Here is a 15,512-nt window from a genome sequence, read left to right as displayed (position 1 = left end):
GTTGGCCTCTAAAACAAACATAAAAACTATTGTGTGACAAATCTTGTCAGTTGGGCTACTGTCCCTCATAGGTTTGTTGTCATATTAATATTGAAAAAATCTTACAGCACAAAAAAGATATAACAATAATAGGCTTTACCCGCATCATTTCATTTTCTAGTTGTTTCTTACGATGTAGTCTCTGTTGGTGGGATTTGAGTATGTTTTCCACATGCTGCTCCATAAAGAACTTAAAAGCCTGGGGAGAATAGCTCTGAATTCGGGACTCCCTTCTCTCTTCATCTCTCTTATTTTTTCTCACCGGGACAGGTGAGGTGGTTATTTGCTTATTTTCTCTATCTACTGCCTCACTCATTTCATTTTTTTCACTCTCATCTTCTTTAAGGAAACTAGGCAAATCTTCTTTGCAAGGCTTTGCCACAGATTCATACGGTGTGATGGATGCATTGGGGTGTAGTAAGTGCTTTGGATATGGAGGTGGGGGGCCTTGATAATTTGGGGCCTCTGTCGCAGGTGACATGACTGCCATATTTGTACATGGACCCTCAGAAAAAGAGATGGGCTGGATAGCTTGCATTGGTTGTGAAATCCAAGAAGGATGAGTAGGGGCTAAGGCAGTTTGTAGTTCTGGTTTTAACACACGCATGCTTTTTACTGGCTGCTGTATAGGTGCAGGAGTAACAGCTGTTACTGTGGTGGCAGAAGACTGTGAATTAGTTGCATGACTTTGTCTGTTTCCAAGGGGGTTATTGAAGGAATTTGACCTCACTGGAATATTGGACTGCCATGTTGAGATTTCATGTCCATTGCCAGATGGTGGCTGGGGCCAGGATGATGGAATTCCAGAAATATTAATATTGTATAGTTCCATATTGTGGCTATTTCTGTTTGACACCATCATAGATTGAGGAATGTTCCCATTAGGATATGGAGAAGGGGCTGCAGGTCCTCCAGCTTGCATTTGCAAAGGCGTAGGGCTCTGCTGGCTGGTAGAAGCCATTGGATAAGGAGGCGGTGGTTGACGACCTGCTGCATTACCAGACACAATATTCTGGTGAACAATATATTCAGCCTGGCAGTTGCCATTTTGTAATCCAGCCCTTCCAGATGAAAAATTGAATTTGCTGTTAACTGAACTCTGCATGATTATGGGTTGCCTCCCAACAGGAACAGAATTAATGCCTCGTTGTCCCTGGGCAGAAGAATTCATAGATGATGGATTAATTGGTGGAGGAGGATAGCCGTCTGGCCATGCTCCTTGTGGTACTGGAGAAATCCGTGATATCATATATTCCATGCTACCAGAATAACGTTTTGTTTGGGAATTTGTTTCCCAGGAAGATGGGGGTGGCGTTGTCCCTCTGGGAGGAGGAGTTGTCCCTCTGGGAGGAGGTGGAGGAGGAGTAATACACCTCACTTGTGGTGGAGGGGGTGGATTCACTCTTTGTCCATTACTGGGATGAGCCTGAGCAAATGCTGCTATTCCAGAGCCCGACAATGGTCTTCCTACATCAGCCTGGGATATAGGGCTTTCAGAATGAAAAGAAAGGCCATCTCTCAGTGCAGAAGCATGTCTTTGGGGCACTAAAGATTCTTTAGAACCTTTCCAGCTCTGCCTGCGGTTGACTGAAGGTTGGACACCTTTTAAAAGACAAGGAAAGAAGACGACATTGTAATACTTTCACTACTGACTGCTTTGCTATTTCAGACTAGGAATTTTAAATAATCAATATTTCTAATTTGCCTGATAGAAACAAGGAAAACTCCAAATATAAAAATCAAGAGTAAATGAGACCATATAATCACATATAAAAGCCCAAAATTAACAGACCTGTTATCTTAGGAAGAACATATTTTTTGAACAAAAAGTATAGGTACTGTAAAAGATGGAAGGTTGATAGCAATTCTAAAAACCCTGGGATTTTCAGGAATTTCTGAAAAACTGTGTTAGAGATTAAATGTTAAAGAAATAACAAACTTTTCTGACAAATGCACACATTATGTTGGATTGATGTAACAATAACCAAGATGATAAATTTAGATGAACTTTTTCATTGTGTGATTTCTTCAAATATGCCAACTCTTGCTGTAAAAATTAAACTAGGTTATCCGCAACTATGAATCTATTTGTAAGAGAATGTTATTTACATCTCCAGATACAAATACTTGCTATAATAGTAACTTAAATTTTGTACCCTGCCTCCATCTCCCTGAAGGGACTCGGGGCGGCTTACATGGGGCCAAGCCTGAACAACACAGTTTATTGAATTACATTTTTATGTAATTACATTTTAATGTAAGACAGAATAAAACAACATTATAGCAATATATAAAAAAGCATCAACCAGCAACCAAAATCAGTTTTTCTTATTGTCATGGGTAGACGGACTAGTGCAACAATGATTTAAAGGATAGGCTAATGGCAGCAACGAGGATAAGAGCAGCAATAAAGTGTGAGGACAGATTTTTGGTCCCATCTGGAGCTTGCTATCTAGAGGGTTGTCTACTCAAAAGCACAGCGGAACATCCACTTCTTTAACACTTTTCAGAAAGTGGACAGGGAGAGTGCTAGCCTAATCTCCCTGGGGAGGGAGTTCCAGAGCCGGGGGGCCATGGCCGAAAAAGCCCAGAAAGTCCTCTCCCCCCACCAGTCGTACCTGAGATGGAGGTGGAAGCAAGAGGAGGGCCTCCCCAGAAGATCTTAGAGATTGCACAGGTTCATAGGGGAAGATGCGGTCATGAAGATAGGTAGGTCCCAAACAGTTTAAAGCTTTATATGTTATAACCTGCACCTTGAATTGGGACCGTAAGGTTATTGGCAGCCAGTGGAGCTGCTTAAACAAGGGGGTTGGCCCGCTCCCTGTAAGTTGCTCCAGTTAACATCCTAGCCACCAACCTTTGTACCAACTGCAGTTTCAGGGGCAGCCCCACATAGAGTGCATTACAGTAATCCAGACTTGAGGTAACTAATTTCTGTCATGCAAACTAATTTTTAGATTCTTTCTGAAGTTCAGCTGTACTGACAATGTTACATTAACTAAGTGTATTCAGAAATAAACTAAATTTACTTACACTACATTGCTTAACAGAACAGTTTGCTATAATAAGTGTTTTGAAAGTATTTATACAACGTGACAACAAAACTACAACTTTTAAAAATGTTCTGTCATTAATATAGATCCTTCATAATTTATCTTAGTTTATTTCTTTATTATTTGCTACAGCTCTACTACACCACAAAATAATTAGTGTAGTTCAATATTTTTAAAAAGACTTTATACTGCCAACCTAGCAGCTTGAAAACATGAAAATATGAGTAGATCAATAGGTACTACTCTGGCTGGAAGGTAACAGCGCTCCATGCAGTCATGCAGGCCACATGATCTTGGAGGCATCTACGGACAACTCCAGCTCTTCAGCTTAGAAATGGACATGAGCACCAAGCCCCAAAGTCGGACACAACAGGACTTAATATCAGGTATTAAGTATAAATACTTAATATTTAACCTTATACTGGATACACATACCTTGTGGCTTTGTGCTTGCATTAATTGGTCTTGCTGCTGCTGCTGCCATTTGTTCTCGCCGAAGATCTTGATAGCTCATTTTACTTATGAATTCAATGGCTGCTTCTATGCTGCGGCTGTTGGTTTGCCTCAGAGCTTGTACCACCATATCCTGTTTGGGAAGGTGATGGGATGTAAAGAAATTTCAAACCATTTAATAATTGACACCAAAAAGTTCCAGAATCATGACAGTCAACGAGGGCCGGCCCACCACGGAGGCCACGTGAGGCGGCCGCCTCAGGCGCAGGTCACCGGGGGGCGCCGTCGGGCTTCCTGCGCCCCGGTGGGGACCATCGGCTCACTCGCCGGCGAACAGGAAGGCCTGTTCGGCGACGAGCGAGCTCCACATGGCCGCTGCCGGCCGGGCAAGGCCAGCCAGGCCAGGGCGCACTGGGCGGGAGGCGGGGCACCGTCAGGGCGGTGCCCCGCCTCCCGCCCAGTGCGCCCTGGCCTGGCTGGCCTTGTGGCCTGGCTGGCCTTGCCCAGCCGGCAGCCGGCCGGGCAAGGCCAGGGCGCACTGGGCGGGAGGCGGGGCACCGTCAGGGCGGTGCCCTGCCTCCCACCCAGCGTGCCCTGGCCCCGCCTCTCATGCAGCGTGGGAGGCGGGGTCAGGGCGAGTAGCTCGGGAGGCGGGGCCAGGGCACAGGAGGCGGGGGGGGGGGGGCGCTTTTCCCCACCCCCGCTTAATATTTAAAATTATCTCCGGCCGGCCCTGCAGTCAACTCTTCAACACATGGAAAAGAAAAGATAATTACATCCAGTCATCCAGAAATTAGGACCAAAAAGCCTTTGTAAAAGTGGGAAAACAGCAAATAAAAATACACACTTTTTTGACTGAGAGAATACCTTTCTAGAAATTTCTACATCCACCAATATAGCTCTAGGATCAACACTCACTGGATATCAATCATAAGAGTCACAATGAAGGACATAGAGATTTCTAGAGAAAACCAAATAATCAAATCTGTAAATAATCAAACCCGCAAAGTGAAACCCATAAATGTGGAAGTCCAACTGTTAAATGTATATGTGCTTTACAGAAGCTGCAGGCTTCCCACTAATATAGAAAGCCTTACACAAAAACAGTAACAGCAAGTTTAAAAAATATATTTGGCATGTCACACTCTCTTAGCCTCAGAGGAAGGTGATGACAAATGCCCTATGCACAAATCTTGCAAGAAAACCTCATAATAACCAGAAGACAAAAAACACCAATGTCAAAATCTGCAAATAAACTGAGTGAAATCCAGTGTTGCATGAGCAAGAAATCCAAATCATCTGGCTAAAAGGCCATGAAACACAACAAAAATCTTTTGAAAAATGGTTGAATTTACAGTAGAATGTGTATTTCTGTTTTAACTGTCTTTGTTATCTTCAAGAGTATATACTAAGTACCTATTGTGAGAAACCTACTGCATTCCATACAGAAACATTAAATTTATACTGAGAATATACAGGCAGTACCCAAGTTGCAAACATCCAACCTACAAATGACTCATAGTTTAAAACGGGAGTGAGACAACAGAAAGTGAGAGAAATTTCTCCTTAGGAGAGGAAATCAAGGGGAAAAGGTGTCTCCACTAAAGTTTTATCACAATTCCTTGTTTCCACAATAAGCGAATTGTTCCTAAATCCAATTATTATAGGTACACAAAGTGTGGTGAAATCTTCTGAACAGGGGCATATACAGCAAAACGAACACTATAGGGGTGTTAGCCCTTTCCTATGCTATCCAAAGTATGCGGATGCATATATATGCTGGAGTTCCACTTAAAAATGTACCTGTTCAGACTTACATACAAATTCAAATTAAGAACAAATCTCCAGAACCTATCTTGTTCGTAACTTAGGGACCGCCTGTACATTGGAAACTGCATATCACCAGCAACACTGTTTCCTCCAATATATCACAAGTACATTTGCATCTTTTGTCCTCAACTTACTTAACTATCATTACAAGAAGCAACACAATCCTATTTTACCTCATCAAACCCAGCAGCTTGTAGATCCTGCAACATTTGTCGATTAACTTCTGATATTCCTCTTGCTGAAGAACTTGTTTCATTCGCAAAGGGCTCAAGAGAATTTTTGATTTCTTCCAAAGCTTTATGGTAGGTAACGAATTTAGGAGGATTTCTACCTTGTCTGGGATCTTCAGTAGCTATTTTACCAACATTTTGCTCAACTTTTGCAGCATCAGAGGGTTTAGGTAAGTATTTAAGGCTCTTTCGTATTTCTTCTAACATTTGCCTGCTGCTGCCAGTATAATTACTGGCAGGAAAAGTTTTAGGCCTCATTTGTCTATATCCTTCCGGCTTCTCACTTCTCTTCATGAAACCGTGTAGCCTCTAACCAATACACTCAAAAATGACAGGATGGTAACTTCGAAATTCACTGTTGATGGTGGTTCCAATGGTACAAACATTCATTCAATCCTAAGCCAGCCAACCTAAATAAAATAAAATAAAATATTAACAGTTAGAATATTTTAAAAATGGCTAGAATCCTCCTGCTCTGCCTAAGTGATGCATACTGGTCAAAGCAATGCAATATTTGAGGGTGTACGGCAAGCATCCTCAACCTGTAGCCCTCCAGCTGTTTGGGCCTTCAACTCCCAGAATTTCTGATCATTGAACACACTGCTAGGGCTTCTCAAAGTTGGGGGCCCAAACATCTGAAGGGCTGGAGTTTTAGGATGCCTGGCTTAGGGTGTGCAAGGCAACTAGAGGGCTCAAAGATGTACTTGACCACTGCCTGGCCAAATATCAGCTGCCCTCTTGCACACAGGGGAGAAAGAGTAACTTTATGCTAGGGTATAAGATGCACCTTCTTGCCTTGGTGTGCAAGGGCAGCTGAAGAGTACACAGGCACATTATGCAACTGATAAATGGTCACAGGGACAGATCTATGCCCACAAACCACCGTAGCATTATAAGTTCTGGAGGAAATAGGGGCTAGGGAACAGTTTCTTCTACCCCCCCCAAAAAAAATATGCTGGTGTGTGTATGCCGGCAGAGAATTAATATGCTTACTGAATCTCTGCTATTACATTTACTCTTTTTAACTACAAATCTTCTCCATGATATAAACAAATACATAATAGAGCAGTCATAATTCTGTTTATGTCTTTTTTCCAAAACATTTGTAAAGAGACAAATTTGCACCTGACAAATTTAGTACAGTTGTAATTTGTATGATCTAAAATAAGGTAACAATTCATGGATATAATCTACAGAGAAACTGTGACTTTTCAGAGATAACTGTGCCGAATTCACCTGACATATGTTCTTGCTCCTAGATGGCTAGAAAAGATTGGAGATCTTCCTAGCATTTCAGCATGCTTCCATACAAACTGATTTAAAGGCTTTAACATGCACTTATTAATTATTGTGAAGAATCCTGATCATTTAATGCAAGGGCTCATTTCTGCTTGAGTAGACATGATAAGTAAAAAGTTTGAATTTGACATTCAAGCCAAAGTGCTTTTAGGTGGCCCTTTTTAAAAACCAGCAAGGGTGCTCCAGATTCAATGTGACACTGCTCTTTTGTGCTTTTTCAATACAGACTTGGAGTAAAAGATAAGCTATTATTTACAAATAGGGTCAGATTTGTACTCAGAAGCTTTACAAGGCAAAACCAGAGCAAGTAATTACAAACATAACTTATCACGTATGATTTCCAATTTTAAAAATACTAAAAATATTATTGGTTATATGCATCCCATTCTGGACAATTACACGTCTCTTATAAAGTGTATCACTCACTTTCAGAGTTACTTTGTCTGTATTTCTGTTGCAAGTGAGCAGAGTTTTCAAAAGGGGGGCTGTCTCTACTCACAACAAAGATACAGACAAAGCAACTAGATTCTGTGACAGACCAGACGCCACCTCTCTTAACCACGTCTACTCTAGAAATACTATTACAGTACTAGATGCAATAATATTACCTCTTAAGTCAGTTATATAGCAGCAAACCATTCACTGACTTATATGTCATCATTTGGATATTTCCTACCACATTTTATATGGGGACAACAATATGTAATTTTGGCCCCTTGCTATTGCCAAGTTGTGCAGGCCTGGTTGAGACAATCTCCCCTTATATTTGGCAATGTAGTTGGGTAGCAAATTCCCTTTAGGGCCCAGTCATTTTTATGCGTTTTTCTTGTTTTTAGCCAACTCATGTTTTGTTGACCTGTTTTATGGATATGTTTTATTGATTTGTTTTATATCGATGTGTTTTTACTATGTCTGTTATTATTTGGGCTTGGCCCCATGTAAGCCGCCCCGAGTCCCTTCAGGGAGATGGAGGAGGGGTATAAAAATAAAGTTGTTGTTGTTATTATTATTATTAAACACTATTTGATGGTATCATGCAAACCTTATCAGGATGGCTGAATCTTGCATTTCTCTATAATAGAGCTAGTAGCAAATAAAGGAGTTTAATAAATATTAAGCAACAAATATTGTATACTCACATGTGCATAAATACACATATCAAACCAGAGGGAAATACGGCTACTGTTAAGCAGATAATATACACAATAATATGGATATTGACATTAATTGCAATTATCCAGACAATATAAACAATATGTTACAAATCATTATATCAGTCAACCAACACTCTTTTTGCAGTTAAAAAATTAACATTTCAGCTTTAAACTGATAGGAACAGTATAATCATCTGTTCCTTAAACACATACACTTTTTAAAGCACTTTAACAAGATGTCATATTTCCTCAATGACTAACCCACAGAATGCCCAGAAAGTTTTGAAGATACATTATACCACTCATGGGCAAACTTGGGTCCTCCAGGTGTTTTGGACTTCCAACTCTCACAATTTGTAATAGCTGGTAAGCTGGCTGAGATTTTTGGGAGTTGAAGACCACAACACTGAAGTTTGCCCATGCCTGCATTACATCCTAGATCAGGGGTCCATGAACTTATTAAGCAGAGGGCCAGTTCACAATCCCACAGACTGTTTTTTGGGGGGAGGGGGCAACTATAATTTTTCAAAAACATGAATGAATTCCTATGCACACTGCATCTTATTTGCAGTGCAAAAACATGAAAGAACAATACAATATTCAAAATGAAGAACAATTTTAACCAACATAAACATACCAGTATTTCAATGGGATATGTGGTCCTGCCCTTTGGCTGATGAGATAGTCAAGTTAGGACTGTCATTGTTGTGTGCCTTCAAGTCGTTTCAGACTTAGAACAACCCTATGTCTAAAGTTTAGGGCAGGGGCCAAGTAAATGACCACGGAGGGCCGCATCCGGCCCGCAGGCCTTAGTTTGGGAACCCCTGCCCTCAATTATACAACATACATTTAATGTTTCTGGGAAGCTGCTTACTTCCCTCAGGGATTTCCTCTATATGTGTATTTTCTTGTGTTGCTTTTACCTAGCCACCTGTTATATTGCCTTATTTTCATCTGCTTTTTTATCGTGTGATATATTACAAGTGCCTTTTTCTCTTTATTTTATTATTGCGGATTGACAGAGGCATGTCTTCCTGGAATGGCAGGGTACATTTATTTTTAAAATAATGTGAAAAATGAACAAGAAGTAAGACAGAGGTCCCCAGGTTCATTTACTGGCCATCAGATTTATGAATGTTTCTTGAATTATCTTGCTCTGAAAATATTAATTTCATATATTGAACCAGAAAAGTTCCTAATTGGTAAAATATTTTTCTATGCTAAATGAAATAATGCAGTTATTTATTTATAATAATGTAGTTATTATTTATTTATAATAATGCAGTTATTTATACTAATTAATTACTTTCAGAATTTCTCATAATCTGAGATGGCTAATTTAAAGCTGTTCTCAGATCAAAACTATAAAGGTGGCACCAGAGGCAGTTGCTTGATAAAGTCATGGCTCTGCTGCCTCTTCCTGACACAGAATATTCATCTCCTCAGTTTGAGCAAAGATAGGAGCAAGAAGAAAACACAGAAGTTTCCACTTAACTCTGCCATCTGCTACCATGCAAACTGGGCATGATAAATGAGCGCCATATATACTGTACTTGTGTTGAAAGATTTTTAACAAAAAACTGCCCGCCACAACCTCGGTCAACTTAATCACGAGTCAATATTAGAATAGGAGGAAGAATTTGGGCAAGGGAAGGATAATAAGGTGGGAACATTTCACCTCTGCCTCTTCTCACTACCTTCTATACATCTTTAAAAGGAAACAATTTGTTTCCTGCATGCCCCAAAGTACTAACCTCAACCTGTACACGAGTAAAAGCAAAATCCATACTGTTGGCTCCAAACCCTCCTTAAACTGAACTTATACATGAGAACAGGCAATCTCCAAATTAAAAACATCCAACTTACAAATGAGGCTGAGACAACAGGAAGTGAGAGAAATTTAGCCCCAGGAAAAGAAATTCACTCCTGAAAGAGTTATCATGGAGAAAGGGTATCTCCACTGAAGCTTTGTCACCAATCCTTGTTTCCACAACAAGCCATTTTTTTTTTCAAAATCCTATTATCACAGGGACAAAAACTGAGAAGAAATCTTCTGAACAGGAGCACAGACAGCAAAACAAACACCACAGAGGTGTCAACCCTTACCTATGCTACCCAAAGTTAAAGAATATATATTTCTGGTGGGAGTCACACTTTAAAAATCTACCTGTTCTGACTTACAAACAAATTCAATGTAAAACAAATCTACAGAACCTATCCTGTTCCAACTTGGGGGCTGCCTGTAATCCAGTTTGTGTATAGTTCTAAAACAACCAGTGTGTGGCATTTCTTATGCATAAAACACAACTGGATAAGGGGCAGTGAAACAAATACAGTAACACATTAAATGAACAAGATTTACGTATTCCAATTCAACACAGATGAGCAAGACCAAATAAACATACTTTCAGTCAATATAAAATTTTATTTGTAAAGGTTAGGTAAAGGTTTTGCCCTGACATTAAGTCTAGTTGTGTCTGACTCTGGGGCTTGGTGCTCATCTCCATTTCTAAGCCGAAGAGCTGGCGTTGTCCGTAGACACCTCAAAGGTCATGTGGCTGGCATGACCGCATGGAGTGCCATTACCTTCCCGCTGAAGCGGTACCTATTGATCTACTCATATTTGCATGTTTTCAAACTGCTAGATTGGCAGAAGCTGGGGCTAACAGCAGGAGCTCACCCCGCTCCCTGGATTTGAACTACCGACCTTTCAGTCAGCAAGTTCAGCAGCTCAGTGGTTTAACCTGCTGCACCATCAAGGGCTCTGATATATCTGATTAGCAGCTTATTCACTGAATTTAAATTTTATTCCAGCAAACAGTACACTACCGGCTGTTAGGAACTGTGAGAGTTGAAGACCAAAATACCTGAAGGGCCCAAGTCTGCCCAGGCCTGATATATAGGGTCTCTCCTTCAAAGCAGAAAATCTCACAATATCTGCTTTGAACTGGGTTATCACACCTATTACAATGCAGCCTGAGCCCTGCCACATGCACTATGGAGGACCTTCTTACAAAACACCAGAGGCACTCCAAGGGGCCAACTACTGTTCAAAGGACATTTAGTATAATGCCAAATTATTGTTGTGTGTGTTTTTTTAAAATTTGTTTTCAAATACATCAAAATTTGTACTCTCGGTTCGCTTCTGACACGATAAACAAATCTGAGTCCACACTGCCATATATTCCAGTTCAAAGCAGAAAATGTGATTTTATTCAGTTGTGTGGAAGGGGCCTATATAGGGGTCGCTCCTCCGGCCGCTTCGTGGCTTTCAGGGCCCTGATAACTCCCTTATTCTGGAATGTCTTCCTCACTGAATCCAGACCTGGCCTTCTTTGTGGTAATCTCTGGGCCCTTCCACACAGCCCTAAATCCGAGAATATCCAGGCAGAAAATCCCACAATATCTGCTTTGAACTAGGTTATCTGAGTCCACACTCGGATAACGTGGGATTTTCTGCCTGGATATTCTTGGATATAGGCCTGCGTGGAAGGGCCCTCACAGATACTCTCTAAGTACACGTGGGGGAGCGGTTTTTGTCCCGACGTTGCCGCGTCGTAGGCCGAGGCGTGTCGCGCGCGGGGCCTTTCCCGAGGGCCTTTCCCCCGAGGCGGAGCGCGAGCCAGCCCTTTGCCGCTCACCTGCTTTGCCGGAGAGGAGCAGAGAGAGAGAAAGCGAGGCGGGGACAAGGCCACGGCGTCGGGGGCTCCTCGGAGGAAGGAGGCGTCGGCGGCGTGTACGAGGCTTCGGACCCCAGCGCTATGGCAGCAGCATTGGCAGCGGCGTCTCGTTCCTCCCCTCGCCAGCTCTTCCTCTCTCCCCCCCTCTCCCCTCCCTCTTTGCGGGGTTCAGTTCCGGGCTGCCATTTTGTCGGTGGGCCTCTCTCTCGCCTCAGGTTCCCGGATATGAAAACCTTTCTCCCGGCTTCCTCTGCGCGTTTCTTTCCTCTCCCCCCTCCCTTTCGAAGAAGAAAGCGTTCATTCAGGCGCCGCCTCAGAGATGGTAGGATGAGTGCAGCTTGACTCAGGCATGGCCCAACTTGGGCCTTCCCACCAGGTCTTTTGGCCTTCGACTCCCACCATTCCTGACAGCCTCAGGCCCCTTGGCTGAGGGGGAAAAAGGAAGGGGCCTGAGGCTGTTAGGAATGGTGGGAGTCGAAGGCCAAAAGACCTGGAGGGAATGCCCAAGTTGGACCAGGCCTGATTTGACTCCAGTCACCGCCTTGCTATGGCATCCTGGATTTCAAAGAGTTCCAGTAGTTGAGTAATTTCTAGGGGCCTTCTACACAGAAATTCCTACAATACATCAAGGGAACCACTGACCACATAGGGAAGCTTATGAAGAAGCACAACCTACAAGCTGTCTACAGACCCACTAAGAAAATCCAACAAATGCTGCGTTCAGCAAAGGAGAAGACAGAGATCCTCTCTCTCACCTCTGCAGGAGTCTACCGTACACCATGCAGCTGTGGACAAGTCCACCAAACGCAAGGTTGCCCAGACACGAATCAAGGAACATGAAAGGCTCTGCAGACTAACTCAACCCGAGAAGTCAACCATAGCAGAGCACTCGAACTAACCTGGACACAGTATATTATTTGAGAACACAGAAATGCTGGACCACTCTGGTAAGGAAGAACAGGAGGGATCCTCTCACCTCTGCAGGAGTCTACTGTATACCATGCAGCTGTGGACAAGTCTACATAGAGACCACCAAACGTAGCATTGCCCAAACATGAATCAAGGAATATAAAAGGCACTGCAGGGTAACTCAACCAGAGAAGTCAGCCATAGCAGAGCACTCGATGAACCAACCTGGACACAGCATGTTATTTGAGAATACAGAAATGCTAGTCGACTCTGGTAGAGAAAATTCAAGTGAATAATAGGACAAACTCAAGTGCATCATGAAAACTGCCACAGATAACAAGATTGGGGGGAAGCACACCAAATTTCCTAATTATGTAATATATAATACCATTATCAGGCCACAAAAGTGTGCAAACTTCCAAAATCCTAGGCCTTTTTCATAATTAGTAGCACTCACTTGCCCATATAGATCTACCAACTTGCTTCTCTACTACTCTACTACCATGTCGGGCTACACAGAGAAGCCATTGAAACCCACAAGCATGTGGACAATTTCAACAGAAAGGAGGAAACCATGAAAATGAACAAAATCTGGCTAACAGTATTTAAAAAAACCCTCTAAAACCAGGACAGCAAATAAAGAACAACACTCAGAAAATGGAAATTCTAGGCATGAAATGATCAGGGCCAGTTAACACGTCCCAACGAGCCGCGGTGGCGCAATGGGTTAAACCCTTGTGGCAGCTAGATTGCTGACCCGAAGACTGCCAGTTCAAATCTGCGAGACAGGGTGAGCTCCCATCTGTCAGCTCTAACTTGCGGGGGCATGAGAGAAGCCTCCCAGCAGGATGGTAACACATCAGGGTGTGTTGCCAACTTCTCAACTTCTGAGGATGCCTGCCATAGATGTGGGTGAAACGTCAGGAGGGAATGCTTCTGGAAAATGGCCATACAGCCCGAAAAACTCAGCAATCCTGTGACATTTTCTCCAAAAACTGGGCAGAAGTAATATGATTAAGAGAGGAAAGGGGCTGTAAAAAATAACTTGCTGCTCCCTCTCCATATTCATTCTGTTATTGCTGGCCCCACTTCCTGGAAGTTACTTGTCGCAGGAGCTTGTTATGGGCATGAGTCAGCTGGCCCATGTCTGTTCTTAAGGCCATCCTGTCAGCAGTAGTTTCTGGCAGCCCCCTTCACTGCTTGCAAGCAAGAGGGGCCTGCGGCAGAGTTGTTGCGATGTTGGTACCTTGTTGATTCTCCAGCCATCCAAAATTCAGAACTGGCATCCTATTCACTGGGTCCAATTCTTTCCAGGAGCTCAAGGACCGAGCAGATGGTTGAGGAACCACCATTGTAACACTGCTATATATGCTGACCCAATGTCAGATAACTTGGCTCTCTTCTCTGCAACCCAACCAAGAGAAATTTGTGCGAGATGACTATAGACAGGTGGGGAACTTTGCCCCCAATTAAAAAAAAATCTCGAGTTTTGGGCCCCTTGCTAACACTTCTAGGCACTTCTCCGGACTCTAGGTACACTCCAGAGTATTCCCCATATTCATCTCAAGGGCAAGTGCCAGGACAGACTACCCTATATACCTGACAATGAGGAATAATCGCTGCAATATACAATTATAACTGTCATATCTTTGTTGTTTTGTGTGCCTTCATGTCATTTTGACCCAAAGTGACCCTAAAGCTAACTTACCATACATGTTTTTCTTGGCAAGATTTATTCAGAGATTTGTCATTGCCTTCCTGAGGCCGAGAGAGTATGACTTTCCCAAAGTCACCCTGTGGGCTTCATGGCTGAGCAGGAATACAAATCCTGATCTCAAGTCATATTCCAATGCTCAAACCCCTATCCCATGCTGGCAACCACTTTTACTATATCTGAATATTTTATTTTGTTGCAAAAACTTCAGGGTTGGCCTGTCCCCCCCCCTCCCCCCCGCCACCCCAATGCAGCAAAGCAGTACAGGTAAACTATACTAACATAGTCCAAGCACTCTGCTATAACAAGGAACACCTGTTTCAGTGGATGCCAGGAGCAGCATTTTTCTACAAGTTCTTTTACTAACACTTGGTGTTCATTATGGTTTGGGACTATGTTCTCTAGCAATGAGACACTATTTTTTCTTTCCTTCATTTCCCCCCTGATATAGTTCACATTTTATACCTTGTTCTGTAGCAATCAGAAATGAGGACCAGTAACTAATCAATAGCAGTAACTAGAATACCCTGTGGGTCTATTAATTTTCCTTTTCTCTCTAGGCATTAGTTCTGCATTTAGTCTTCCCCTTCCAGGGCTTGGGCCAAATGAAGTACATTAAAAGTTTCCGCTTAGCCAAAAGATAATTCTTTACTGCAGGGGTTCTCAAACTTTTTAAGCAGAGGGCTGGTCCACAATCCTTCAGACTGTTGAGGGGCCAAGTTATCATTTGAAAAAAAAAACCCCAAAAAACCGAACCAATTCCTATGGACACTGCACATGTCTTATTTGTAGTGAAAAAGAAAAAAACAACAAAAGAACAATGTATTTAAAAATAAACAATTTTAACCAGCATAAACCTATCAGGATTTCAATGGGAAGTGTGAGACTGCTTCCAGCTAATGAGATAGTCAAGTTAATTAGGTTGTTGTGTGCCTTCAAGTCATTTCAGACTTTGGGCAAGCCTAAGTCTAAAACAGGGTGGGGGCCAGGAAAATTACCTGGGAGGGCCACATCCGGCCCATGGGCCTTAGTTTGGGGACCCCTGCTTTACTGTTACTGTGTGGTAGATAGGCCTATGTTTTTCTTGCTCTAGTATGCTCTGGCTACAGATAAGACTCCAGACAGAGAAGCAGATAGCACACTTTTCTGAT

General features: G+C 42.5%; 1 protein-coding gene across 3 annotated transcripts in view; it reads right to left on the bottom strand.

The window, feature by feature from the left end:
* lats1 (large tumor suppressor kinase 1) overlaps nt 1-11,966 on the bottom strand; it is a 30,118-nt gene extending 18,152 nt beyond the window's left edge. Inside the window, exons 1-4 of one of the 3 annotated variants that reach the window (XR_010005011.1) lie at nt 11,700-11,966; nt 5,549-6,015; nt 3,528-3,678; nt 140-1,641 (exon numbers count right to left, since the gene is read on the bottom strand). Coding sequence is in view for 2 of the 3 variants with exons in the window: in XM_062977461.1 (XP_062833531.1) it covers nt 140-1,641; nt 3,528-3,678; nt 5,549-5,899 (2,004 nt within the window). In the remaining variant the exon portion in view is untranslated. Of the gene's footprint in view, nt 1-139; nt 1,642-3,527; nt 3,679-5,548; nt 6,016-9,924; nt 11,426-11,699 lie in introns of those variants that run through there. The other 2 variants (XM_062977461.1, XM_016995879.2) reach the window with 2 other exon arrangements.
* Between the last annotated feature and the right edge of the window lie 3,546 nt (nt 11,967-15,512).

The sequence above is a fragment of the Anolis carolinensis genome, chromosome 1 (genome assembly GCF_035594765.1).
Source record: "Anolis carolinensis isolate JA03-04 chromosome 1, rAnoCar3.1.pri, whole genome shotgun sequence".
NCBI classification, from domain to species: domain Eukaryota; kingdom Metazoa; phylum Chordata; class Lepidosauria; order Squamata; family Dactyloidae; genus Anolis; species Anolis carolinensis.
Note: the sequence above shows the minus strand (reverse complement) of the source record. Positions and strands in the feature narration are given on the sequence as shown.